Here is a 25,833-nt window from a genome sequence, read left to right on the forward strand (position 1 = left end):
TACGTGTGCTATGAGACAAGCTGTGATGAGCAACCACATCCCCTGGCATGTGGGGAAAGGGACAAAAACGGCCACTGACACCAGTGACACCAAGGAAGAAGTCTCCATGCACCCAGCTGTGCCCTGGCCCCTGCCCTCTTGCTCCCTTCCTGGCTGTCCTGCAGAGCTGGGGTCCCCACACCACTTGTCTGCAGGGTCACCCCGTGGTGGCCCTGAGGCTGGCGCTGGCTGGTGCAAGGTGGGACTTCGGGGGAGTTCGGTGGAGGTGCTGGAGACAGAGCAGGAGGCCAGCAAAGGAGAGAGGACAGAAAAGCCAGGACTTACAGGACAAATGGGCCTCACCACTTCGCTGCACTGCCTGCAGGGCTTTGGCAACCCCATGATTGGACCCAAGGGTCTCTCCTTGCCACCAGCTTAGGTGGCAAGCCTGGGGTGCTGGAGCATGCATCTACTGCAGGCAGCTCTAACCATTACTTCCTCCCACTGCCCCAGGCTTCTGGCACCTTCTCTCTTCCTATCTGACCTAAGTAATCTCGTGTCCTCAGCTGTCCCCCTCCTCTTCCAGCTCATTAGGGCATTTGGAGAAACCTGGCTCCTACCAAACCTGGACAGCCCACCATTAACCTCTTTCTGCACCCAGAACTAGCTCTTACTTTTGACTCTAATTCCCACCTCAAGCAGTTTCCATTTCCAGGACTTCACCTCTCACCCTGAGGTGACTCAGTTTCTTTAGTAGCCTCTTGTGAGGGACTTTATCAAAAGCCTTTTGAAAGCTAAATAAAATTCTCTGCACTGCATTTCTCCCAGGATTTTGTTAGCACATTTAAAGGCTCCTGACAAGCTAAGGCTGACGAAAGCTTTTGGTTTTTAAGATTATTTCCTGCTCCTAAGCAGCAAAGCTCTCATTTTGCTTCCTAAATTGGGCCAGCAAACGTGCGTGGCTCTGCTTCCTCAGGCAGCTCGTGCTGAATTTCCGCCTCGCTCCTGGCAGGGCATTTGCCTCCGTGCTGCGTTACTGTGTTGCTGTGTGTTTTTCTGGGAAGGAGCCCCTGTGCTGCTGCGGTTGCCCTGGAGGTGGGCAACCCCCCAGGCTCCTGTCCCACAGAGGGCTCTGTGCCTCAGGCCACCATGGCGGCTCAGGGGTGCTTCTAGGCCCACACGTGGAGGTCAGCCCAGCCCTGCCCAAACAAAGCAACCACCAAAAAGCCTCTTGGGCTAAAACATGGCAGTCTGAGGCAAGGCAGAGAAGCTGAGCTTGGCACGTTCTAGGTCTGAACTCAAAAAATAAAATGTGTTCTCTGCATACAAGCCCACCACCTCTGAGAGCACCTGCTGGTTTTGTGACCACAGCAGGACATCTACCAAGCACATCCAACATCCAAGGCAGCATCTGAAGAGTAAGCCCACCCACGCCCAGTCCTGCTTAGAGCTTGTTGAAGTCAGGCCACAGCTGTCAACAGTCTTTGGCCCAAAGCTACAAAGCAGGTTAGGAGAAGCATCAAAGCCGCCTGCTCTGAGGCCTCCACCAGCCTTACCTCATCCAGAAGGGCCTTCCCTGCAAGCCCCAAACCAGAAGCTGCTCAGGACCTTCACAGATGTCCCAGGCCAACGCCAAACAGAGCAGCTGCAGTTGTCTCGTGCTCCCACTGGAGTTCACTGCTGCTCTGCCACCATCTCAACAGGGACAGGTCTTGACCAAGTGGAAGCCCTCAGCCGAGCAGGCTTCAGGCCCTGATGCAGCTGTGTCACAGGGATCTGGCCAGCGTGCCCAGCCCTGGTGCACACCAGGCCTTTGAGAATCTGCCAGCACTAGAGCAAGGCCTCCCAGAAGACCTTTCCCCAACTGCAATGGAAATTTTTCTGTAGGTAGTTTGGCTCTGGCTGTGGAAATGGACATCTGTAAACGCTCTGCAGCACATCTACTGAGAATGGGCCTAAAGACTCTTCCAGGAATCATGCAGGGAGTGGGAACAGAAGATGCCAGGATGAGCTGAAGCAGAAGCAGTTTTTTCCAGGCTCTGTTTTTCTTTGTTTTCAAGCAGAGCAGTAAACACAGTTCTGCCTAGACCTGCACCACCCTGTCTGTACAGGGCTTCAGCTGAGACAGTTCCTCTGGCTCCCCGTGTCAGCACATCCTCAGGCCAACCTACACTGGGATGCATGAAACCTTGCTCACCGCACAAGGGAATCCCGTTTTTCAGGCTGCTCTCCTGTCAGATCAGGGATGTGGTTGGCTCAGGGCAGGTTTTAGAGCCTCATTAACACTCTGCAATGAGGCCTGGCAGCAGCTGATTTGATTTAAGGTTCATTTCCAGGCTGTGATTTAAGAGAAGATTTGCTTAATGTTCTCTAACAGACTCTTCTGACTGGGAGCCTGAGTGCTGCCTAATGACAGCCTTATTTATCGTAATGTCTTTGCAGTGCAGAGTCTACAGAAGCAGGGCAGGAGCGCAGCAGCTGCTGGCAGGTGCTCGGATGGCAGGGGAAGCATCCCTCAGCACAGAAAGTGGTAACAGGCACTGGGGCGTGCATTCCTTTATCCAGGACAGCCAGACATTGCATCTCCTTTCTGCTTTAAGAGGTCAGCAAGACAGACCTCTCTGCTTGCCTGCAATAGACGGTACTGCATCTTTACATACCTTTCTGAGCAGGATAGGAGAAATACTCTCCCCTTTCTCCCTGCTGCAATACTTGAATGATGGGAAATGCAGGAGTGCCTGCTCATCTCCATACTGGTTAAAAGGCAATTTGCAATCAAGACTCTCAACTTCTCCTCTGTTTCCCCATTGTGAGCCTCCAACTCAAAGGCTGAGCCTGTCGTCCTCCTGGGAAGGGGATGATCATCATTTGACATTTGTAAGCTACCTCGAGCTTCTGAGCTGGATGTAGCTATCCCGAGGCCGATCACACAAACATCCATCAGACAAATAAAGACAGTAGGTCAAGCAAGGGTTTGTCATATTTTAATGACATTGATCTTTGGTGTTTCCCTCGTTAGCACTCACGCTCTCCCCGTCCTTCCTCCACAAACCTGCTAGGGATGGAGAGTTACAAACGAAAAGGAAAATCACATTTGAGACTAAAAACAAAATATCAGAGCCTTGATTTCTCCACTAGAAACTACATGTACAAGGTCAAGATTTCACATGCAACACCTTACATCACAGACCCATACCTCACACCCTGGCCTGGAGCTGAAAGACATTTCCTGCCCCCTGCCAAGGAGGTGCAGCTCAGTCCTGGCACCACGACACCACTGGGATGGCTCATTCACATTTATGTTGGCACAGCTTAGGATATCCTTGTGTGAACTGCATCCCGACTAGAGAGCAGTAGCCCCTGTCCCTCTACCCATTCATATAGCAGCTCTGCTTAGGTTCCTGCCAAGTACTAAACTAATTCTAAAAAGGAAGGATCCCCTCTTGCGAGCAGTTCCTGAGCCATGCAGGTTTTGACGAAGCCCAGCTCTTCCCAGAAAAGACCACAACACAGGCAGGAAGGGTCCCAGAACACCATGCTCTGAGGGGTAGCAGTGCTGAGCCACGGAGCAGGACTGTGGCCTGGAAGACTCCTCCACTCCAGCAACAGCACTGGAGCATCACGCCCAGGTTTGCCCAGGAGGACCTCCAGTCTCCAGAAGGATGCTGCAGGCCCATTTCCCTTTCTTCACTCTACTGATCAGCCCCTGGGCATAAAAGGGCAGGAAAGAGGAAAAGACGGGAAAGGAAAGAAAAGGAAAGAAACTTTACAAAGGATGACACTGACCGAATTGCAGGATTAGGGCTGAGCTCAGGGGATCCCACAGGACTTCAAAATCTGCATGGGGTGCAGTCAGCATGTTTTTATAATCCTGTTAGACTATTCAGCAGCGGGAATGTTGGAAGTTAAGGTAGTATGTTTTCTTGCCCACGGCTTCCTTGAAGTTCTTATCCCTTGCCACTCACCCAGGATACAGAAACCCCCCTGAACCACCAACATCCTGTCAGAGCCACAACTCCCTACTCTTCCAGCTTCTGGCCAGCTGTGAGGTACAGGTCTCTGCTGAGCAGTACAAGGGTAGCACCAACACACAACTCATCTCTACCTGTTCCGCGACTCCCCACTGGTGCTGTCATTACTATAGAAGTTGGTACTGTCAGGAAGATGGTTATTATTAGTTAGGTCACTGTATTCAATTGGTCCCTCAGTGTCCATGGAGGACTGGGCCTGCTCTGGCAGGTCCAGGTCACTGGTGCCTTGTCCTTCGCTCCCGCCAGGGGCTGTCCGCGGGCTCAGGCCATGCTCTGACAGCTGCATAGACTCTGAAAGGATCCGTCCCTCCAGCTCAGCCGCCAGCTGCTGCGAGGTGGACTGCTGTGCTGCTGCTGCTGCGCCCTCAGCCCCAGTGGACTCTGCGCCCGTCTGAGAGCTGCGGTGGATGCGGTGACTCACGATGATGTTGTTGCCGAAGCCACCCATGGACGCCATGGTGGTGCTCTGCTCCCGCTGGACCACGGCGGTCATGCCACCTTCTGCCATCAGCCTTTGGATCCTACTCAGGGCATCCTCCCCACTGGCCCCATACTCTGGACCTTCACCTGCAAGAGAGAGCAGAAGCAACGCTGGTGCACACGGCAAACTACAACACAAAGACAAAGCACGCTGGGTTGCTGAATCACTGCGCATACGTGCTGGGACAGAAGACAGGATTTGCTCCAGAGGGAGCCCAAAGTTTTATTTTGCTGACTTTCACTGACATGGCAAACAAATGCAGCACACTCTGTCAAGAAAATCTTGGCCACTCCCACAGGTATCCCTCACAGACTTGTTTGTCCAGGCCTTGGAGAGGAAGCTTCTATCTAGCCACGTGGGTCAGCCAAAGAGGAGGCAGAGGTGGTCTGTTTTCTCACAGCTGTGAAGACAGTACAGCCACTTCCACAGGGGCAGGAAGAAAAGAAAGCTCTGTTTGCATTGCAATAAACCAAACGTTTCACCATGGTTCTCAGATGGGTTGTGATGTGTCTCACCCATCTGAGAACACCCCAGGCAAGCAACATGAAGGCAATCTTCCCCAGTATCAGGGAGGACATGGGCAGCTGGCTAAGTGCAGAGGGCAGCTACAGAACACAGCCTGTGCTTCCACATCACCTATGACTGAGGAAAGATCAAGCGTTTAGTCTTCTGCTCTCCTCAACCGGTATCTTTTGAGGAACACAACGAAAAAAGATCTAGGGTCTTTGCCTACTCTGCCTCTGAGAGTTCCTTTCATGGTCAGGTTGTACTGAGCTCTGATGGAACCACTGTCAGATGCCTTAGTTGCTAAAGATTACCTTTGAAGAAGAAAATTTCACAGAAAAATAGCCCACGTAGGAAATTAAATCCCTGTGGCAGGAACATCCAGCCCAGTTCTGTTTCCCAGCATCCTCCTTTTGCTACAGACCTTAACCAGACTGTCTGGGGAAAACAATCTGTAATCATAAACTGCCAGAATCATTCCACAGTGGGATCCTGACTATTCTTATTAAAGAGATAAATCTCACTCCCAGCTCCATGAAGCTATCACAGTGCTGATTAGAGGAGGAGAAAACCATGAGCTCTCCTGGCACCAAGGAAATCAACACAAATGTCAACAAGGCTAGATGTAGGCAGGAGTTAAAACACAATAAAAAGAAAATGCCACATTGACTAGGAAGACGAAGCGTTTGGGACTTGGGATACAGATCATGTCTCCAACATGGGATCTGGGGTATTCAACATAGTCTACTCCATGCTGCTGTAGATGGTGTTTTGTTGTGTTTTTTTTTTTTTTTTGAAAAAAATAAACATAGTTAAAGCTGTTAACATGTATGCAGCCCGTCAGTAACAGCTTATTCCCCTTCTTCTTCATCTCAGTGGTACTTGCATCAAATACCACTGGCTTCTTCCACCACAGGGTAAGGCTAATCTCATCTTCAAGCAAGTCTGCTGACATACTGCCCTGCTGTAGAAGTACCGCGGATATTAAGAACAAGCTTAATTCTCACAAGAAGACTAAGTCTCTTTCTGCTAGGAATGTAGTAAGCCTGCTGTATCAACCATACGTACAGCAGTGACATAGCTCCTTGATTTAGAGCATTGGCGAGACCACAGACACCGGTAACCACATGAGAATTTGGAGCAGATCCCAGAGGACTGTGCAAAAATGACCTCCTGGGCAGAGCCTGGCCAAAAACTGTAGCAGAGAAATCCTGTCCAGGACGTGGTTGGTGCATGAACTAGGAACCAGGCTGACCAACACGAACAAGACTGAGAACAGAGGAGACTATTAGAGGACTAGAAACCTGAGTGTGAAAAACATGAATGCCACGGGATATTGGTGCATTAATCATGAGCAGGAGTAAGTGGAAGGTTTGAGAAGTGTGGTTTTGAATTCAGTCGTCGTTTCCTTCTGAGGGCATAGTCGTAAGCACTTTGTTAACAACCATCTGGCCAGGCCAGACAGGAAGCTTGAGAAAGCCAAGACGTGCAACCTGGTTTAGAGGCTTGCCAGCCTGCCCTATGTACGTGAGCCCTGGAACAGCAGGCACTGTGCTCTTGACAGGTCGCTTGTTATAAACTGGCCCATACAGGAGAACTGGAGCTGCAAATCAGCAAGGGTCCCCGGACAATGTTCCTTAACATCAGGAACATGTGCTTCACGAGGGGAGCCCATGCAGACAGCGCACACCGCAGCACTCCCTGCTGTTGCCTTCACCTTAATTACCACGTGCTGTGGCTGACTTGCCAGTCGAGGTGGCTGCCTGCTCAGGAAACAGGCATGGGCTGGTGCTACAGAAGGAATCAGCGAGTCCCAAGCCTTCAGGTTATGAGGACAGAGAGACAGCAGTATTAGAAATGCCAGAAAGACAGACCATCAAAGGTCAGAAGTGAGCCTCACCATTCAAGCAGCCACAAAAGCACCTCTGCTCTGGGGGCTGGGGAGCTGTCCTCCCTTTTCCCCCTCCTCAGGTTCCAATTTTGGCTGACTGGTTTGGAGCAAAGCTTCCTGAGTGATTTGCCTTGAGCTGAGCTACAGCACAGATTCATGCACAGACCATTTCTACTGTCTGGAGCCTCCCACACATGTTCTTCTCCATGCTGCCAATGCAGACCACACTAGCCCTCAGTGCGAGTGAAATAGAAGCTAACTTCCATTTAGTGGAGACTATGTACATGGGCACTTACCCAAAACAACAGCAGTGCTGTAAAACCCACACCTGAGGTCAACAGAAATTCCAACTTGCTGCAGTGGCCAAACTCCATTCTCTGCTCCACCAGCTGAACAAAACCAGGACAGAGAAAAACCTGCGCTGGTGATACTTTTTTTTTTTTTTCCTCTCCAGACTCCAAGGGTTTTAAGCACAACCTGAGCTTGTGTGGGATGAATAATCCATGTGACAGCGTATCTCATTCTCCACTCAGAAAAGGCAATTCCTCTTCTCTCATTTTATGCTCAGAACTACATTCTGTTCTTCCAAGCCCTGTAAAATCCTTCATCCTCAACTAACATTCTTCTAAGCCTACCTTCTTGGGTCAGGAAAATAGAAAAATAACGCAGAGTACTAAAGACAATGTCCAGACAACTGAGCTAACCAGTTCCAGAAACAGACTGTGTGTGAAGTACCAGGGTAGGCATAAGACCTGGCAATTTCTCCTCCACCTCAGCTGTCCCTATGTCAGAATCCATCACAGGGCAGGAAGTGATCCCAAAAGTCTCCAAGTTTTGGCCAAGGACACTCAGTTTCTGTGCCTGACAGCACAGAAAAGCATCACACATTGTTCCCTTCTACAACACAAGTATTACTGTTGTGTCTACTGTGCTACTCCTACAACCATTTTATACTCTACCCAAAGTAACCTCTCCAGAGTTCCAAAACCCCGTAAATTTCACAAGTGTGTACCAAAAATTATACCACAGACCAGTGGATTTCTGTCACTCTAGGTGACTGGCTCCAACAATTAACAAAATGATAACTAGGATACTCTCTAGCTAATGCATCTGTCTTTAGAAGCCCTCTAACACACCACTCCAGCAAGACAGGACTTTGGTACAGAAGACTACAAAGGCAAAATGCCCAACAACCTTTCAATGGAGCTGGGCATAAGACACAAGGAGCAGTGCATAAGGAACATTTCCATTCTTAAACAAAGTGAACTCTGCCACACGTACAGGTAATAGGACATAAGTTCTAAGTTACCTGTGGACATGGAGAACACACACCTGATAGAGCAAAGCCCACAGAGGCAAGGATGAGATCAGGCTCTACTGCAGCTGATATCCCTCTCTAACTTTTCCTATTTTCAGCTTTCCTCTTTCTAAAACAAGCAGTAGTTAGTAGCTGCGCTTGCAAACAAAGCTACAAAATTAGTGTTAGAACTGCAGAGACATCTAAGTCTTCAGAGTACATGGAACAATAGCTCTGAGGTGTGAGCTGACCCACTAATTCAGATGCTCAAAGATAAAAATATCAGCACTTTTAAATTAATTCACTCCTTGCAGAAGGAGAGGAAAGGGAGGGTCACAGCTCTGCCTAACCAGCTATGAATAATCACATCTCTCAGTGCAAGACGAAATACTACCAGTTACTTTCCTCCCCAACCTAGCTCAGAAGCATGTTCATGCTCCCCTTCTGAGGTAGCTAATCTAAACAGAAAAAGCACAACTGCTTTGACTTGTAACCGGTTTCTTAACAGCATCTCACTTTGGTGATTTGTAGAGTGAAACTTATTTTTCTAATTAGAGTTTAAAAATTGCTCTATAATTTAATCCCAAGAGAGCTAGGTACTTGAAGTACTTAGCACTGCGAAGGCTTGCACAGTATCCGACGCTATTTTTTAGTGAGCACTTATCAGAGGGTTTTAAAGAGAAACTGAACTTCATAGTTCTATAGGGCTTGTAACACACATTTTACAGATTTGCAGTTCTATAGGACACGTGACATTTTACAGATGGACAGACAGATGAAAGGTTAAGGGATCTACCCACGTTTCTGCCTGGAGAACAAGAAGCAGATCTGGAAATAGATCTGTGGTGTCCTGGATCCCATTTGTGTAGTTCCCACACTAATCCCCAAAAAAGTCACATTACATCTGACAAGAGCATTGCAGGAATGTGTTCAGCTAATGCAAACCAGCATGTTTCTTCGTGAAACACGTGAGACTGCTGGGGTCACAGTATTCCTGCCCATGCAGGCCATAGCACATGTTCCCAATGTCTCAGATCAAGCATATTACATTGCATCCAGGCACACTGACTCTGCTCATAATTGCTGCTTAGGCATCCTCAGGATGTTCTGTTTGTATCACTAAAGTTTCACCTGCATGTGGTCTCTTTTCACTACTGTTTGAACAGAATGAATTCCACAGCCCTTTTTCCTCCCAAAAGCACCAGCTGCAGCCTCTGAAAGCAGCTGGACAGGCCAGAAATGTGTACTGGCCAGTAAATTTAACATACTCAAGTAGGTTTTAAAAAAAAAAAAAAACTTTACTTGACAGCAGTCAATATGTTGCTTCCTCAAAGACAGGCAAAGTAGCAATCCACTGACAGCAATCCACTGATGGTTATGTAACTGGTGCCTACTTGCACAACGAGCATTTAGCTAGCTATCCGAATTTTAAGCCCCAAAGACAACGCAGATGGGAACTAAGATGATGATTGCCACCCAGGTATTTTTACTAGTTTTGGAAACACCTCTTTCCTCTTTTCTTTTAAAAAAAATGGATTAACTTGAAGCTGTGTCAATACACTGTCAAGAGCCAAGGACAGTGTGGGCACACAAACGGACAAGCATCGTGCAGCTCTGCAAAGACCCCTTGACCTCAGCCTGCAGCACCTTTTCTTTCCATAGGTCCAGCCCCTGCCAGCTGCTGCTGCTTACAGCACACTCCACACTCTCAGCAGTCTGAGCAAGTGTCAGCCACAGCGTGACCCAATCTGGGCTGGGAGTTACTATTTCTAAAGGTTAAAGAGAGGTCATTAACACTCATAAAGAATCTTGCTGGTTTTGAGTGAGTTTTAATTTGCCAGTTGAATACACATCCTTCCCCATCATGACTGTCCATTTGCAAGGGAAAATGCAGTATAATGCCCAACAGATTGTTTCTAATTAAGAGTGCCTCAAAGTTACAACTCCATCACAATTTCCACTGTGTCTGTCAGCTTAAAAGAAAGTAGGAGACAACTGAAACAGTGGTTTAGGAATTTCTTAGTACCTCTCAGTTTTCCACACAAATCTAACTTCGCTTGGTTCATGTGTGGCTGGTGAGCAGAGCTCACAAGGCAGCTATCAACTGCTGTAAAACAAAATGATACAGACATTAGAGGGATTCACTTCTAATAAAGTCATCATATACTCATTCCTCCAAAGGAGGTAGAAAGATAATCAGAACAGCAAAGTCCCCGCAGAGCTTTGCATGAGAAAAGGAAACTATTTATACCAGCACAGAGCTTAATTAGATTTCTGATGCAATTCTGCTTTTTTTTTCCTGTACAGTAAGCACATATCTGCAAGAAATGCTCTGATCCAGAACTCCCCACAAAAGTAGAGCTGACAGGACATAGGACAGAAGCCCACTCTTGGGGGTAGCACTAGTCTTTTTGTTTTTAATTTTTTTGGCAAACATTCGGGGATTTTTTTTTTCCTGTCCTCATGATGAGGTGATAACTAAAGCACTTTCCTTTACATCACTCAGAATCACATCTGATTTATCCATTTTGCTGCTGATAATACTGCTAAGCCCTTATAGTGATTTACATCTTCAAAGCCCCATACAAAACACTAATTAATCTTCACAGCCCCTGGTGCACTGTATGGGAAGGTTTATTCCCATTTGATAGATGATTAATAGTTTGCCCTAGGTCACACACCAAGTTAGTGGTAGCACACTTCTTTTCTTTGAATATTCCTGACACCTAGATCCTGCTATTAGTGAAACTCTATTTACCTTCAACACAGCAAAGAGTTATGGTACATATAGTGGGCAAATTAACCATCACAAAAGCAGCATCTAACCTAACCTATTCAAATGCACTGCATGTGTATTAAGAGATTATGATGCTGAAATAAAGGTAAATGTAATCCACAGCAAGCTCAACAGGGCTCAAGTTCTACTAATGTGAAACAATAAGACACTCGGATGAACCATACCACGGATGCCACACGTCCCTGAGGTGGTAGACAAAGTAGCTGAACAAGCCAGTCCATCCAAACTTGTCTTTCCATTTCACAATAGGTCCTCATGCTCTTCCTCTGTCAATAATTACTGTTGTATTTGGATCCTAAACTCTCCTGATAGTTAATCTCTTCACATGTCCTCAACTGCATTAACTCTCCCTGTTTTGGCACAGGAATTTCCACTGAGAATGTAAATGGCAAAAAGAACTGATCAACTACAACGTGTGGATCATCTCCAGTGCATGCGCCTGTCCTGGAAAAAACTTCCTTTGTTCTGAGAATCCATATAGTGGACGGGGGTGTGACAGCCCATTTTGCACGTGAAGCCACTTGTGGAAGGACATATGGTAAGTCAGTCTGAGACATAGATCACACTGGCTATGGAACCTGACAACCGTCTTTCAAGCAAGAGACAGACAACAGGAAGTCTCTGTCGTTTGCTTGCTGTCCACTCCTTTTCTTCCACATGCTATGTGTTTTGCCCCACTGTGGATAACTTGCCCAAGGCACTAGTAAAGAACAACCTTTCCTCATCTCACTAACAAGTATAGTTACAAACCACGTTCTAGATCTGAAAACTGAAAGGCTAATTAAAGAGTACGAGGACATGAAGCCTTCAGATGACTGCAGAACAGCAGCTGTGGGAGGAAGCCACTGGAGAAGTCCTCTGATTTAATAGAGCAGAGAGAGGCTGCAGCATCAGCCATCGCTGCATTGATGCAGGAAGGTCCCACAGCTGCTGCATACCCTACGCACCCCTGTTCTATGTCCGCATACTACATTCAGTGGAAGAAACAGTTCCCACAAGCTCGACACTTGTCCAGACATCCTATGTTCCAGCTGAATTCACACGCCCTCAACTGCATTAACTTTCTAAAGAGGTTAATCCCAGTTCTGCTGAGATAAGCAGATGGGAAACCCCACAGGTCAGGAATTTGTCATTTAACTTTGAACACAAGAGCCAAGATCAGAGAAACACAAAGCCTTATCCCACATGCTGGATGCTGCACAGCAGCAATTGTGGAAGAGCTGCAGGCTGACGAGGATCTCCCAGAATGACAGAGCACAAGCATATAGGCACAAAGAGGCAAGTCATGGGGCTGCTTTCCAAAGCCAAATGAGTTCATCATGAACCAACACTTTCAAAATTGCCTCTCTGATCTTCTCTGCCTTTCCCATATATATAGTGCCCAATGCATTCCTAGCCAAGCGTTCAGAGCACCAAAGCACTGTGGTACAGTAATAGAGACAGGAAGCCTGGACAAGATCACCATGCTTTCAAAAAATTGGTGGTTACCATAAAGGAATTGCACATCAGCTTCTTACAGCTCTTTACACGTTGATAAATTTTCCCTGACTAGAAAACATTAGAGACATTTTTGAACAGCTGGGCTGGACACTCATCAGTCTTCATCAATCATACTAAACAGAATACTCATACCTGCTTTGTAAGAAGTAATTTACAGTATTTTATTTTGTATCCAGAGGCTGAGTTTGTGAAACCTACATGGGTTTTAGGTGCAGAGGTTGAAGGACCAACCTAAGCTCTAACAGAAGCAGAAAGGATGATTATTAGCAGTCTGCAGCCTTACTAACTGTTACAGTTCAGGAGATTTGTAAGGAGTGATGCCAGTACAACTGACTTTACAAAGATGCAATGATCTGGATAAAAGTTCATTTTGCCCTGTAAAAGCACATGAAAAAGACATCTTCTCTATTCATATGGATGGAGATTCATTGTACTGATCATCTTGGTCTGGCTACACGTAAATTAGGCTGGACAAATCTTTGCTGAAGAGATGTAGGAGTGTCCAAATGGATCACACGATGTGGAACCTATGTGAAAACTCCTCACCCACCAAGTAAACTCTGTCAAGTAAGTGATTGATTGAGCTCCTACCTTCCCCAGTCCCTGCAGAGGCGGATTCCTGCTCCTGTACCTCCCTCTCTGTCTGAGTCTCCGCATTCTGCAGCTGAGGCGCCAAGGTCTGGGTACCCTGTGAAGTCACAGAGGTGGGGGGATTTCGGGGTTGCAGGCCTATGGCATTCATCAGGCCCATGTCCCTGTCTGTCCTCCATGTGGCTCTGCTGGTTCTGAAAAGAGAGAAAAACAAGTAAGACCAGGAGCATTGGAGGCAATATGCCCCAGCAAGATGGAAGCATCCACCTGAGCCTCCACTTCTTGCCTCCACTCCAACCACACACCTTCCAGCCACTGTGCAGAAAGGGGCAGGAGGAAATCACCACCTGCACTTACATACAGACATCCCTCTGGCTTCAGCTGGCTGGTCTCCAGTTTTAAGCTACAAGAGACTTTCAGTCCACTCACCCTTCCACAGAAGCAGTGTGTCTGACAGGCATGGATAGATATCCCTGCAGTATCACAGCCTGTAGAACAACTTGCTCTCAGGGTCACCGAGTTAAGTCGACAACACAAACGCAGCACAGAACCATAAACACACACACAACCTCCCTCTGCACGTCAGCAGGACAGTTTCAGCTCCCGAGGACACAGTCTGTATCCTTTCCCTCCTCTGGACCTCCTAGTTTGTCAGCATCACACATGAATGCACTCTGGCAGGCATTTCTGCTCGTTCCAGTCAGACGAGAAATTCTCTGTTCTCCAAAGTAAATAACAGGAACTGCCTCAAGGCTCATTAGCTTCTTCTCAGAGACAAACAGTTGAAGTGTATTCAACTACAAAAACTGAATATTGGCAATGCTTGGATGCTCTTTCCAAAACTGACCTCTGGCTATAAGTGCTGGGAATGGTAAGGAGTTTCTAGGAAAGACTGCCTCATCACAATCTACATTCTTTCATAAGGTTTTGAAACCTACCATACTTTTCTTGCCCTCTCATAGGGAGCTAGTTCATTCTCGGGCAGTGTTTCTGCCTCTGATGCCTTAGTCCCCTAAAGAGGGGATGGAGCTCTCACCCTTCAAGCTGTTAGGAGCAGCTTGCAAGACTGACACGCGTTGCCAAAAAAGGCAAGTAGTGGCAATATCCACCCATGTGACAGAGAAAGAACCTCTACTTGTTAATTCACCCTCAGTCAGGCCAGGGCCGTAGGATAGCACAGACACCAGCTCATAACTTCCTTGGGATCTTGGAGCTCATAGTTCAGAAACAGGACTGCCATCCTTTGTCAAGAACAGTTGGCTTAAGGAAAAGTACTCTTCACTGGGGAAATAAGCATGGTGCTGCTTATTTCTCTTGTCTTTAGGATAACTGATGGGTGTATCGCTGGGCAGACTAGATGAAACAGCCAACAGGGTTCTCAAGGGATTTACCTTTATTTTCAAAGTTTAGACCTGAGAAACAACTGTCCCACGACTAGACACCAAAAAGATGAAAATCAGACACAAGTGCAACCTGCTGGATTTGCGTTTGTTTCTGCAAACTGCCACATGCTTCAGTTTATCCTCCAAAGGCACCATATGCTTTGTAGAATATCTTTGATGCTCCAAGCCCCGCATGTTCCTTCCACAGCTTGATCAAGGATGCTACTAAGGCCACGGATGCCATGTACTTCACTATCACTGGCAGCATTTTGGGGCACTGAATGTTGCTGTCAGCATCTCAGTTGGCTCAACAAAGCAGTACCAAAGAAAAAAAGGGGGAAGAAGTGGTGCTGTCATATGTAATGACGACAGCAGAAAGGGTCAGCCTACTCTAACCCACACTCAGGAGACTCACCCAGGCCGCTCGGTGTTCCTGCTGCTGGAATGCACAGCGAAGACATTCTCGTTCTGCTGGTCCCAGTGGTACTCAACTCCAGAGTTTAAGGCCCTTGAAATAACAAAGAAGAAAAAATGTATTAGTATGGCAGGACACTATTCCGTTCAGCATACGTTACATCCCCACAACATGGAGGACAGTGCTGATTCCTGACCCACAGAGAATGCAGATATAGCTCAGTTCATGTTTTCATTACAAAGGCTCATCATCCCTTGCAAACATAGAGTACTGTACTACCCAGATAGCTCTGGAATATCCCATTCCCATTCATTTCAATTCAATATTAGCACTGAAGCACGGCACCATGAGTGGAGAGATTTTCAGGAAATGAAGACATACAACTGTGTGTATAAAATCAGGTTACCGTACCTCCAAGTGACTAAACAAAGAATTGGAATGGGAAGACCAATTCTCTTTGTGGTGTCTGCCAGCATTTCCTGCGCTAGGTAATGCTAAGTAAAATACTGCTCTGTATTCTACATTTAGTTTCTTTGCAAAAGGTTCTCGTTCTTTCTACCTATAAATATATCTCTATACAGCCTTCCCACTGACAGTCACTGCAGAGCAAGGGCAGATGCAGAGGATATTTTCATAAGGTTTCACAAAAGAGTTTGTGCTGGATCAACTGTCTCTCTACCGGAAAAGTCCAAAGCTTGAATTTTACAGCTAATGCTACTAAGTTTAGCAAAACATCGATGCTTTGGCAAACTTTCACAACGCATTTCCTAAAAAGCTATGTAAATCCAGGGCTGGCTAATCACCTCACAGGAACAGGCAAGGTCAACAACATATCGTGAATCACCTCTCCACTGCTGAAGACACTAAGCTGTCATAACCATGAAGCTCTAAGTACACCTCCCACAATTTCTGAGGCCCTACAGCTCTTCGACTGGAAGAGAGTAAATCCAACTTACTCCATGCCATACATGTTAGAGCCCTTCTAGTCATGTAAGAGCCCCCAGCTTCTCTTGCAGGATCTAAGCAGGTAACTGTGGGATTTGGCCTAGTCAGCCTAGGAGCCCTTCTCCCACAAAATGCATGGACAAGACTGTAGTTATCTGAAGTCTGGGATAACAGGAGGGACATAAATATAAGCCTAAGAACCATCCACAGGGCTTTGTAAGGCCACTCCCTCCACAGAATCCAAAGTGTGATGACAGGACCTTGCTTGGGAAGGATCCTTTGGGCAGATGAACCACTGCAGTAAGAGTAGCTCCCAGGACTCCAGGAGCCGCGCTGCAGGAGTGCAGCCAGCAAGGTGTGTGGGAGACCTTCATAAAGTGCCCTCACTGGTTGCCTGGCCGATGGGCTCAGGAGCAGGCCTCCTGCCCTACAATCACTGGTTACGCTGTAAGGAAAATGGTCTCAGATGATAGAAATACGCGCACAGACAGGCCAGCAGCTCGATACACGCTCTGGAGAAGCAGGGAGCACCTGAGGCTCATGGATCCCAATAAGCTAAATGAAGACAGAAAGCAGGAGGCTCCCTAGGGCACTAGGAAGCCCTGTCAGCAAAGTTACATGGTGAGACAAGCAGAGAGACTCTCTAAACCAAGAAACAGGCACATGCTGTACAGTGTGAGAGATTTCCCACCTACTGCTGCGGCCCACCTCCAAAAGCCCTACGGGGGCTGAATTCGCATGGGGCTGTCCTCACAGAGAATTTCTACAAGGGGTTTTGCCATGCCATGCTGGTATACCAGCTCCCTGTGAGCTGGCCTGAGGATTTCTAAGCAATGCTGTGTACCGACTGCTGGACTGCAGATTTCTCCCCACTGGTGCTAGCTACAGAAAACAGGCAGAAAGTTAGCAGTGCTGTGCAGCAGTCACCATAAGGAGGTTAAAAAAAAAAAGTCCTGCATAGACAGAAGAGAGTGGATGGCATTGAAAAGCTGGACTAGCATCACCTCTCAGGGCATGAACTAAGGATACACCCACAGTCTAAAGGAAGGATCCAGGACAAGTAGTTGGTAGCTAGTTATGGCTCAGGCACAAAATGAGCGTATATATGTAGACATGAAAGCACACATTGTCCCCGTAATGAGATGTCTCTGTAGAACTGCATCAAGAACCCCAGCTTAGAAGAGGCAAGGGTGCTGCAATGGCAGAGCGGAGTCTGCTGGAGGCCTGGGGCAAGGCTGCTGGGGTGACAGCACCCCAGGTCGGGACCAAGTACAAAAGCTGGAGAAAATTATGTCAACAGAACCATGCACAGAGTCTACAGGAAGCAATAATTACTTTTTTTTTTTTCTGTGCTAACCCTGTGCTGCATTATACCCCATGAAAGCAGCTGCCAGGGAGATGCAAATTTTCAATGACTCTGGAGTTTATTGACAGATGGTAACTTGCCACTGCACACTTACCAGTCCCTCTCTGGCTGTTCATCCTGTGCCCAGTTCACTGAGATCTGTCACACTTTGCTGTCTGCAAAGCAACACACTCCCTCGGCAAGGGAGACTTTCTGACCTGGTAGTCAAATTTTCCAGAAAAAGCCTGGCTTCCTTGCCATCTGCAGCTGTTATCCAATAGAGCTGAAGCGACCCATGCTCTACCATGCCCTTCACCCTTCTTCATGCTTTCCAAAGTACAGACACGGTCCCCACAGCCACATACGCAACTCGTATTCCTCACCAAGCATCTGCGTGCTCTATTTGGTTTTGCCAGTTCCCACCTCTAAAACCCAGAAGACTGCAAAGCTTTCCCTAAGCCAAATCACGAGCTGGCAATACTGAGTTCCCCCCTTCCCACAAACACCACGGGTATGTACTACACAGAAAGCTCAGATCCTGCACGTGCATGCACACATACACACTTTGTGTATGATTCATCTCACTTTTACAAAAGTATCATGGTACCAGGCTGACATGCAATGCAAGGTTAAATACTTCATCCCTTCTCCCACCCATTCTGCAGAGGCACACTGCTGTACAGCCAGGCTGTCGTTTAGGAAACTCCATTCCAACTCTTTGCTGTCAATTCACACCTTTCCCTGGACAGTGAAATCAATATCCATTCCATTGAATACATGACTTTGCACACTGGTTTTAAATGCTGCCATTTATCAACTATGTTTCACTGCCAGGGACCTATTTGCTATTCATTTACTGCCAGAGAATCGAGGATTTTGCTTTCCTTTCCCAAGAGGAAGACCTGTGGCAGTCAATGTCACTGCTCTCTTTGCTGATTCTGGGAATGCTTAAGCCAAGGTCACTAGACCTAGTCATGATGGGAGTTCAACATCTTCACTACCACTCTCACCTGGCTTTTTAGTGTACAGTGAGTACGTATGTCTACCTACAGGGCCAGAAAACTGGCTAAGAACAGACAGTGGGCACTCCCCACTGCAGCAGCAAGCATCCTCACTGCTAACCTTCAGCAGACCCTTCCTCAACCAGGGCCAACCAACCAACCTGCCCTCTCCCAACTCCACCTTTTGTAAATGACTTTGAGCGATAAAGCCCTCAGCACGATCTTTCCTCTTTCTTGCAAGTATGTACACCTCTGACCTGGAACCCACAGCCATAAGGCAGATATCCAGCTTGCTCCTGATTAAGCCTTCCAGCCTTGGGATGACTGAGACTATGCAATGGGGGCTTCAAACTGCATCAAGGTACAGCGGAGAAAGCAAATGTCTGAACCTATTAGAGGGAGTTAGCTGAGCAGTATCATTCATATGAAGACCACCATTTCCATTCTTGATTAGCAGAGATTTCATTAAAGAAATGCCATTATTGTATGGGTTAAGTGTCAGTTTTATGACCATGTTTGCATTAGAAATTTTGTCAGATATTCATACCTTAAACTAATACAAGTACATAATATATTGACAACCACAAGTACCTTCATTTAGAACAGATTTTCAATTAAGCTTAAAGATTTGCACTGGCTTAACCACACCTATTTAAAACAGTGCAATCTCTCTTGGCAGAAAATCTAAAGGTTTTTTTAACACTCTTTGCAAAATATCACTTGATTTTTTTTGTAAATTAGCAAGCCTTTTGCAGCACGTTTCCCAGGAGATTTGCAAATCAAGGCCTGACTATTCATTTCACAGAAGCAGAGCTTACACTGGAGAAATGAATATTTTTCAGGTAATGGAAGCATTTAACTTTTGCTCCATCAAGCTCTAGGCTTGGAATGCTAGAAGCCCTTTACATTTTCCAGGGCATAAGGTAGACGCTCTGTGTAGCATGGAGCATGTTTCCACTTGGCTGTGGATGCAATAAGGAGGACATATATTGCCAGGGGCTTCAGTGAAAAATTGTAATTCTCCACACTGTGTCAGTCATGGACAGTGAAGTCCACTTAGTCAAGTTCTTTTTTTTTTTCCCCTCCTTCTTATGGCTCTAAGCTCTTTAAGCCCTCACTGGAAATTTCCATTAGCTTTGTTAAATGCAGAGCTGCTCTGAGACAGGCTTTCCCAGCAGGAATCTGTTCCAAGGTGGACTTTTCCTTCACGCCTCTGTCCAGCTCATGTTGTTAATGAGCTTGAAGAAGATGAAGGGCACAGACTTGCACGCTTTGCTGAGAGCTGAATAAGGACTTAGAGTGGAGCCTGCTAAGTACCAAGTGGCAACGAGTTCAGTAGCACAGCCTCTCCCTCTTCATGGAGCTATGCAGCTCAGGTATGGCCCCTTGAGGAACCTAGGACCAATCTCTAGGAATTAATGACAAAATTATTCATATGTGACAAGAAACATGAAACAGTACTTACTGCACTGGCTTAACCAACATTTGAAAAGTAAACTGACAAAGCACAGGTCAGCACAAAGTGACTTAGACATCCGGGTAACGCCCCACCTGGAATATCCAAAATCAGGGGTTGAAGAGGAAGAGGAGGAGGAGGAGGAAGGATTAGAACAGAAGTTCTTCAACTCAGCCATAAAAGTAAATCTCAGCAACAAGAAGGCAAGACAAAGAAATCAGTTGCAAGCATGATATGGATGTCCAAGAAGGCATAAATAACATTTGTTTACCGTCTTTTCACTTAAGCCATCCCCAATACTGAAGGACGTACCAGCAGTGGCCAAATGCACCGCTCTTTCAAATCCTGCCACATGGAAAGGGCCAACAGCAGCACACTTGTCTGCAACAGCACTGAATTCATTTTTGGTTAAGACATTACTGCTTGCAATCCCTCCCATCTAAAAGTATCAGCACAACCTCATTACTAGCATGTAAGTTTCTGGCAAGCCCATCATGGAGCAGACCTTCTGGAAAGCAAAGCCATACAGCACATAACTAGGTGAATATCTGATTTTCATGCTGCCAAGGCTCACTTTCTCCATAAAATAAGTTACTCTTTAAAGATGATTTCTCAAATATACTGTTCATTCAAGACCATAAAGAGCCATCATATAAACCCAGGTTAGTTTACAAAGGATTTGAATTCCCTATGACAATTTTCCTCCCTTTGTTTAAACTTGCCATTCTGTCCTGGTTCCAGTTAGGACAGAGATAAGTAGCTCATAGTAGCTGGTAGGGTGCTATGTTTTGGATTAGGATGAGAAGAGCGCTGATAACATGCTGATGTTTTAATTGTTGCAGAGCAGTGTTTACACCAGGCCAAGGACTTTTCGGCTTCTTGCTCTGTCCTGCCAGTGAGCAGGCTGGGGGTGCAGCAGGAGCTGGGAGGGGACAGACCCAGGACAGCTGACCCAAACTGGCCAAAGGGGTATTCCATACCATCTGACGTCATGCTAAACAATATATAGGGGTGGCTGGCCGGGGTGGGGGGCCGGCTGCTCGGGAATAGGCTGGGCATCGGTCAGCGGGTGGTGAGCAATTGCATTGTGCATCACTTGTTTTCTTACACATTATTATTGTTAATACTATTACCATTATCACTATTATTATTATTATTGTTATTATTATTTTCCTGTCTTAATAAACTGTCTTTATCTCAACTCACAGGCTTCACTTTCCCGTTTCTCTCCCCCATCCCAGAGAGGGAGGGGGGAGGGTGAGCGAACGGCTGTGTGGTGTTTAGCTGCCAGCCGGGTTAAACCACAACACATTCTTAAACCATTCAAACTGTTTCAAGGAAATATATGGGGAATCACAGAGAGCAAGGTGATGCCATGTCAAGGGACAGGAATTCATTGTCCTGGTTGGGAAGGAAGAAGCAGTGCATGGTATCCTGTGCAATGCAATGCTCAGCCAGATTTCAGTTGCATCCTTGTCAGCAGCTCCTTCTCTTTTCTGCCAGCGTGTGTTGATCAGCACAGCAAGCCCCATCCCTGGTTCCCATGATTAGCTAGGCAACACTATTTTGTCAGAATAAGGCAAAGTTTGGCACTCCCAGAAGCTGCCTAGATAGGAAAACAATCATTTCTAACACCCTAGTTCATAAATATTTAGCTTTCTGTGCATGCAATGAACCACATGCAGAGACAGATTCAAGCAAAAACTGGCTGCAGCACAACCTGTATTGAACCATCACATGGGATTCCTGGAGCAGCTCTGCTGGGCAGTAATTCTCTGACCAAGGAAGAGGTGGCAGCTTCACTAGCACCTGCCTATTTCAGAGCACTCCCATGGAGTACAGCCCACGTATGACTAGATGGGGGAGAGCACGAGGCTGAGGATAGGAATTCCTAACAGGATAAGTCACAGAAGACAAGGTCTGCAGTTTAAGGTTGAGAACCACACAGGTATTTAACTGACGTGTGAAATTATCCTATTCATCACATTCAGGGGAGCAGAAGAAAGGTCAACTTCTTCTCTGAAGCTAGCAGCAGGTACATTTTTACTGTGTAGATCCCTACACTCGAACAGCTTGCTAATTTTCCAGAATTCCGCAAGCTTCGCTTGCCTGGAAACCAGCAACCATGCAGAAACACATCCTGACACCTACTTGAATTGCCAAAGGTGCTGCAGAAGCAGGACAGCAAGCAGCTTGGTGCAGCTGGTAGCCACGTGCCTGCTTCAGGGAGGATGCCAACTTAACTCAGAACACTGTGCAAGATGACTGGCCCAGTTAAATTATTTGATTGTGCAATCCTGCCAGCTAAGTTAAATATGGGGATTCTGAAGAAACTCCCTTCAAACTCACACCATCTAAATGAGGTCAGTCTTACAAATCTGGAAACATCAGTGCCTAATAACACTTTCCTGTCTCAACAACAGGAATATACATGAGTTTGTTCTGCACAGCAGTGGGCAACTAAACCAGATACAATCCAGGCTCTTGCAGCCAGTGTGCAAGATTTAGATGGAAGGCACACCTCTGAGTGTCTTCTTCCCTGGGCAAAAACGTGACATTTCAGCTCAGGAAGAGTCATATTTCAGCTAAGCTGTTAGAGACCTCAAAGAGAGAGAGAAAAGCTATTAACACAGTAGGAAGAACACAAACAGAACCGTTTCTTCTGATCCTCAGGGTCACTACGGAGCAGACTCAAAATGAGTATTACAGAAGACACACCAAGAGAAAGTAACAAGAGGAATTCATCTTACATTGTTAGGGAGAGCATCCTACACTAAAAAGATTCAACATGAGTGATAAATGGAAATTAAGCACCAAAACATTGAAAGAGCAGAAGGAGAGATTTTTGTATGAAAGTGCGAATGGTTGATTATCTTGGAACCCAAGTACAACTATCACAGTTGAGAGTACTCGCCTTAAGGGGCATGAAGCTACACAGCTAAACCTGTGTTGAGAATAAGGACACAGCTAAACCTGTGTTGGGAATAAGGACAAGAAAAGTCTCTCACAGACAACTTTCTTGCCCATGCTAATTCTATTAAAATACTACAGCTGTGTTTTAAAGCAGCTTCTCCAAGAGCTTAGTCACGCTACTGTCAGCACGACATAGGAATTTGTAACTCACTCCTGAGAGAAAACTGGAAACCCTCTGTTCTTGACTCCTGTGCTACCTGTGCTGTAACTACACATAAACTACTTTGACAGTTAAAAGAGATATATCCCAATTTGAAATGGCATACTGGAACCATCATTAAATACAAAATATTTGAATTGCTACAACATTGTGAGAAGATGGACAAAACATTCAAGACAGGAAGACTTAGAGATTTTCTCTTGAAACGCTGATAAGATCTTTGTGTATCATATAGTGCAGAAGGCAGTAGTTTTAACACTGTTAACCAATGTGAATAAGAACATATCCTGCAGGCCAAACACCCTGGAATAAACAGGGCAGAAGTAGACCAAATAAGAATTTCCTCAATGTTTGCTGACTTTCTTCTCACTCAAAAGCTTGCCAGTATTCCATGGTATCACTCCACTTAAGTGACTTCAGCCACGCCAAGTACAACGTAGAGAAATACAGGGAAATAAAACTTTGCACTCTGAAATTTGTTAAGTTCCTTAAGTGAAAACAATTCAGCTTAGTATCACCTTAAACCAAGCTCTAAAGATGGATAACTTGCTTAAATTCCCTTGAAAACCTAAAGCCTTGTTAATTGCTTAAAGTGATTATAGGCAGACTATGCGCTGAATAAGCTTTGAACACTCAGAGTATCTTAAGCTGTTTATGATCTGAGCTCTTCCAGTGGCTTACACAACTTACGATGTTATGAGTCTTCAGGGGAGTGCAAATTGCTTAAGCCTTCTAAGGCCTTAAACATCAAACTACTACAGGTCTTGCGAGCCAAACTTACTCTTCAGTCTTCTTTGAACTTTCACTAGAGTTTTAGCAGAAACTAACATTTATGTTGATTCAAAGACTGCAACTTTGAAGTAGGCTTGGTTTGTAGATCTTATGCCAACAAACTTAACCAGGAAAATATATTTAGAATGGGAAAAATCAACGTCAGTGTTTAAAATCAGCAAGCATGACAAATGCTTTTTTTCCTCCTCCTTTTTCTAAATAGGATATTGCACTGAGCACATACGAGGCTGCCAAACTCTAGAACGAAGGTCTTTACTTGGTCTAATGTCAGTGAGATCCATGGGGCAGGCCGAGTTTTATATTTTTTTTCCTCCAGCAGTTTTGAAATTAGCTAACTAAAAGTGTTCTGTTTAGCTTGCAGGGGAAATCTGCTCCCTAAAGCAAAAACCCCACAATTATTTCTCCAATTACATTTTGCAGACATTGAGTTGAGACCATTTACAGAATCAGACAGAGTAAGGGTTTAACCAAGGGAAAGAAAATGACAAAAAAGTTGACTTTTACTTCCTAGCTCAATTCACCAGTCCTGCTGAAAAATGTATGCGTAAGTGACAACCAATAACTCCACAAATAAACTGGATCAAAGCCTGGAAGATTAAAGATGATCTTATTGGAAAGCCAAGGGGTTAAACAACCAAACAAGAAAGGTCTAGTATAGACTGGCAAAGAAAGGTTATAAGAAAGCAGGATGAACTGGTATTGCCGAAGAGGGAAGAGACATTCTAAAAATAAACATGATGAAAAGGGTACTAGAATGAGAAAAGGTCTATTTATCAGTGAAGCTAAGGACAAAATCAATGAAGACTCAAAGCGGCCGAGATGCTGAATTTTCTCTTTGAAGTATCCACTTAAAAATATCCAATGGTGCTTATGCAAATAGGAGTAAGAAGAGTCTTTGGAAAAAGACGAAGCCAGACATAGCAGCTAGTTGCACTCAATTAAAAAAAGTTAACTTTCTTAAAACATTCAGATCTGATTTTTAAAGTTAGAAAAAAACTGGGGAAGTGACAAAAGGCCAAAAAAGCCAACTTAGCAGCATTCTTCAAAAAGAAAGCCTTACTTAATTTGACAACTACTCTCTCCTAAGTGTAACTTTTATCCTTAAGGAGAGCGATATAACAAAGAGAAAAAAGAATACATCTGAAAACAATGAAAGAATGAGCCACATGCAGTAGGCAGGGGGGCTTTAGTAAGTCAAATAATTGCATGAAATTTAATTGCTTTTGTAGATAGAATTAGAAAAAGTAAAGGAAGAGAAGGCGGCAGATGTGATCTGCATAGATAGATATAAGTGAAGCATTTAGTACTTGTTCTTAAAGTACACGGCTATGGTCTCCGATAAAAAGATTGCTACCCAATCTGAGAACCAGCAAGGTCCTGCAGAAGTGCAGTGACATTATAAACAAACCAGTAAGCAACAGGTTAAGTTTCTTTAACACTGAGCTCTGAAACAAGTTCTCTTTCTCATGGAGGAAAATTAGTGTCACTAACGAGTCAGTGCTTCAGCGTATCTTGAAGTGGGTAAAGGAAATGAACTTGCTAATAACTGAGGACTCAAAGCAGCTCTCAACATTTATCTCTAGGATTCACAGACATATTAAATGGAATTGCATGAGGGCATCTTCCACCTAATGCCATCATTCATCTTGGATATCAAACGCACATTCAGAAATAGAAACAGAAATGGAATAAAAAACAGTATCAGAATGGAGATGCTGTTTCAAGCCTCCATATTACCACTCTACTTCTCATGCATCTGCAATGACTAAGCCTCTCAGCACTCCAGATACCTAGGCTTTCCATGATTTGGAAATAATTCACTTTAGTTTTCACTTAAGTGTACGAATAAGAAAATCCAAAGGTAAGCTTTCAGGATACATCATTAGTGCAAAATGGGCCATCTCATCCCCTTTTTCAGTCCTTTTATCAATCAAAACCACTCTCTACCTTCATTTTAAAAAGAAATACAACATCTTGTGGTTAAGAGGCAGCAGAACTCCAGACCATTCATTTGCTTACTTGGCCATAGTCAAAGGCTACTGCTCAGATGCTGCCTTTCAAGAGGTCATTTGCAGAGAAGACTCTGACCTAACCCCTCTCTCTAGGTGTCCCAGTTAACGGATGTGAAAGTATTCCCTGTGCAGGTTTGCTAACATTCCTCAGTTACACAAAGACAGACAGCTCCTCCTCCTGCCTCACTGTTAACTCCATCCTCCAGAAGCTATTCTTAAAAGGAAAAAAAAAAAAGCCAAAAAAAAGCACGAGGGCTTATGCTGCTGGGAGGCATCATTGC

At 45.5% G+C, this 25,833-nt stretch overlaps 1 protein-coding gene across 2 annotated transcripts in view; it reads right to left on the reverse strand.

Annotated features, from left to right (window-relative positions):
- Positions 1–2,947: 2,947 nt before the first annotated feature.
- AMBRA1 (autophagy and beclin 1 regulator 1) overlaps positions 2,948–25,833 on the reverse strand; it is a 131,684-nt gene continuing 108,798 nt past the window's right edge. For both annotated transcript variants that reach the window (XM_083839455.1, XM_083839456.1), the window contains exons 16-18: positions 14,869–14,961; positions 13,072–13,265; positions 2,948–4,577 (exon numbers count right to left, since the gene is read on the reverse strand). In XM_083839455.1, the coding sequence (XP_083695581.1) occupies positions 4,081–4,577; positions 13,072–13,265; positions 14,869–14,961 (784 nt within the window). In that variant the 3' untranslated portion in view covers positions 2,948–4,080. The remainder of the gene's footprint in view (positions 4,578–13,071; positions 13,266–14,868; positions 14,962–25,833) is intronic.

Source organism: Anser anser (assembly GCF_964211835.1).
Source record: "Anser anser genome assembly, chromosome: 5".
Classification (NCBI taxonomy): Eukaryota; Metazoa; Chordata; class Aves; order Anseriformes; family Anatidae; genus Anser; species Anser anser.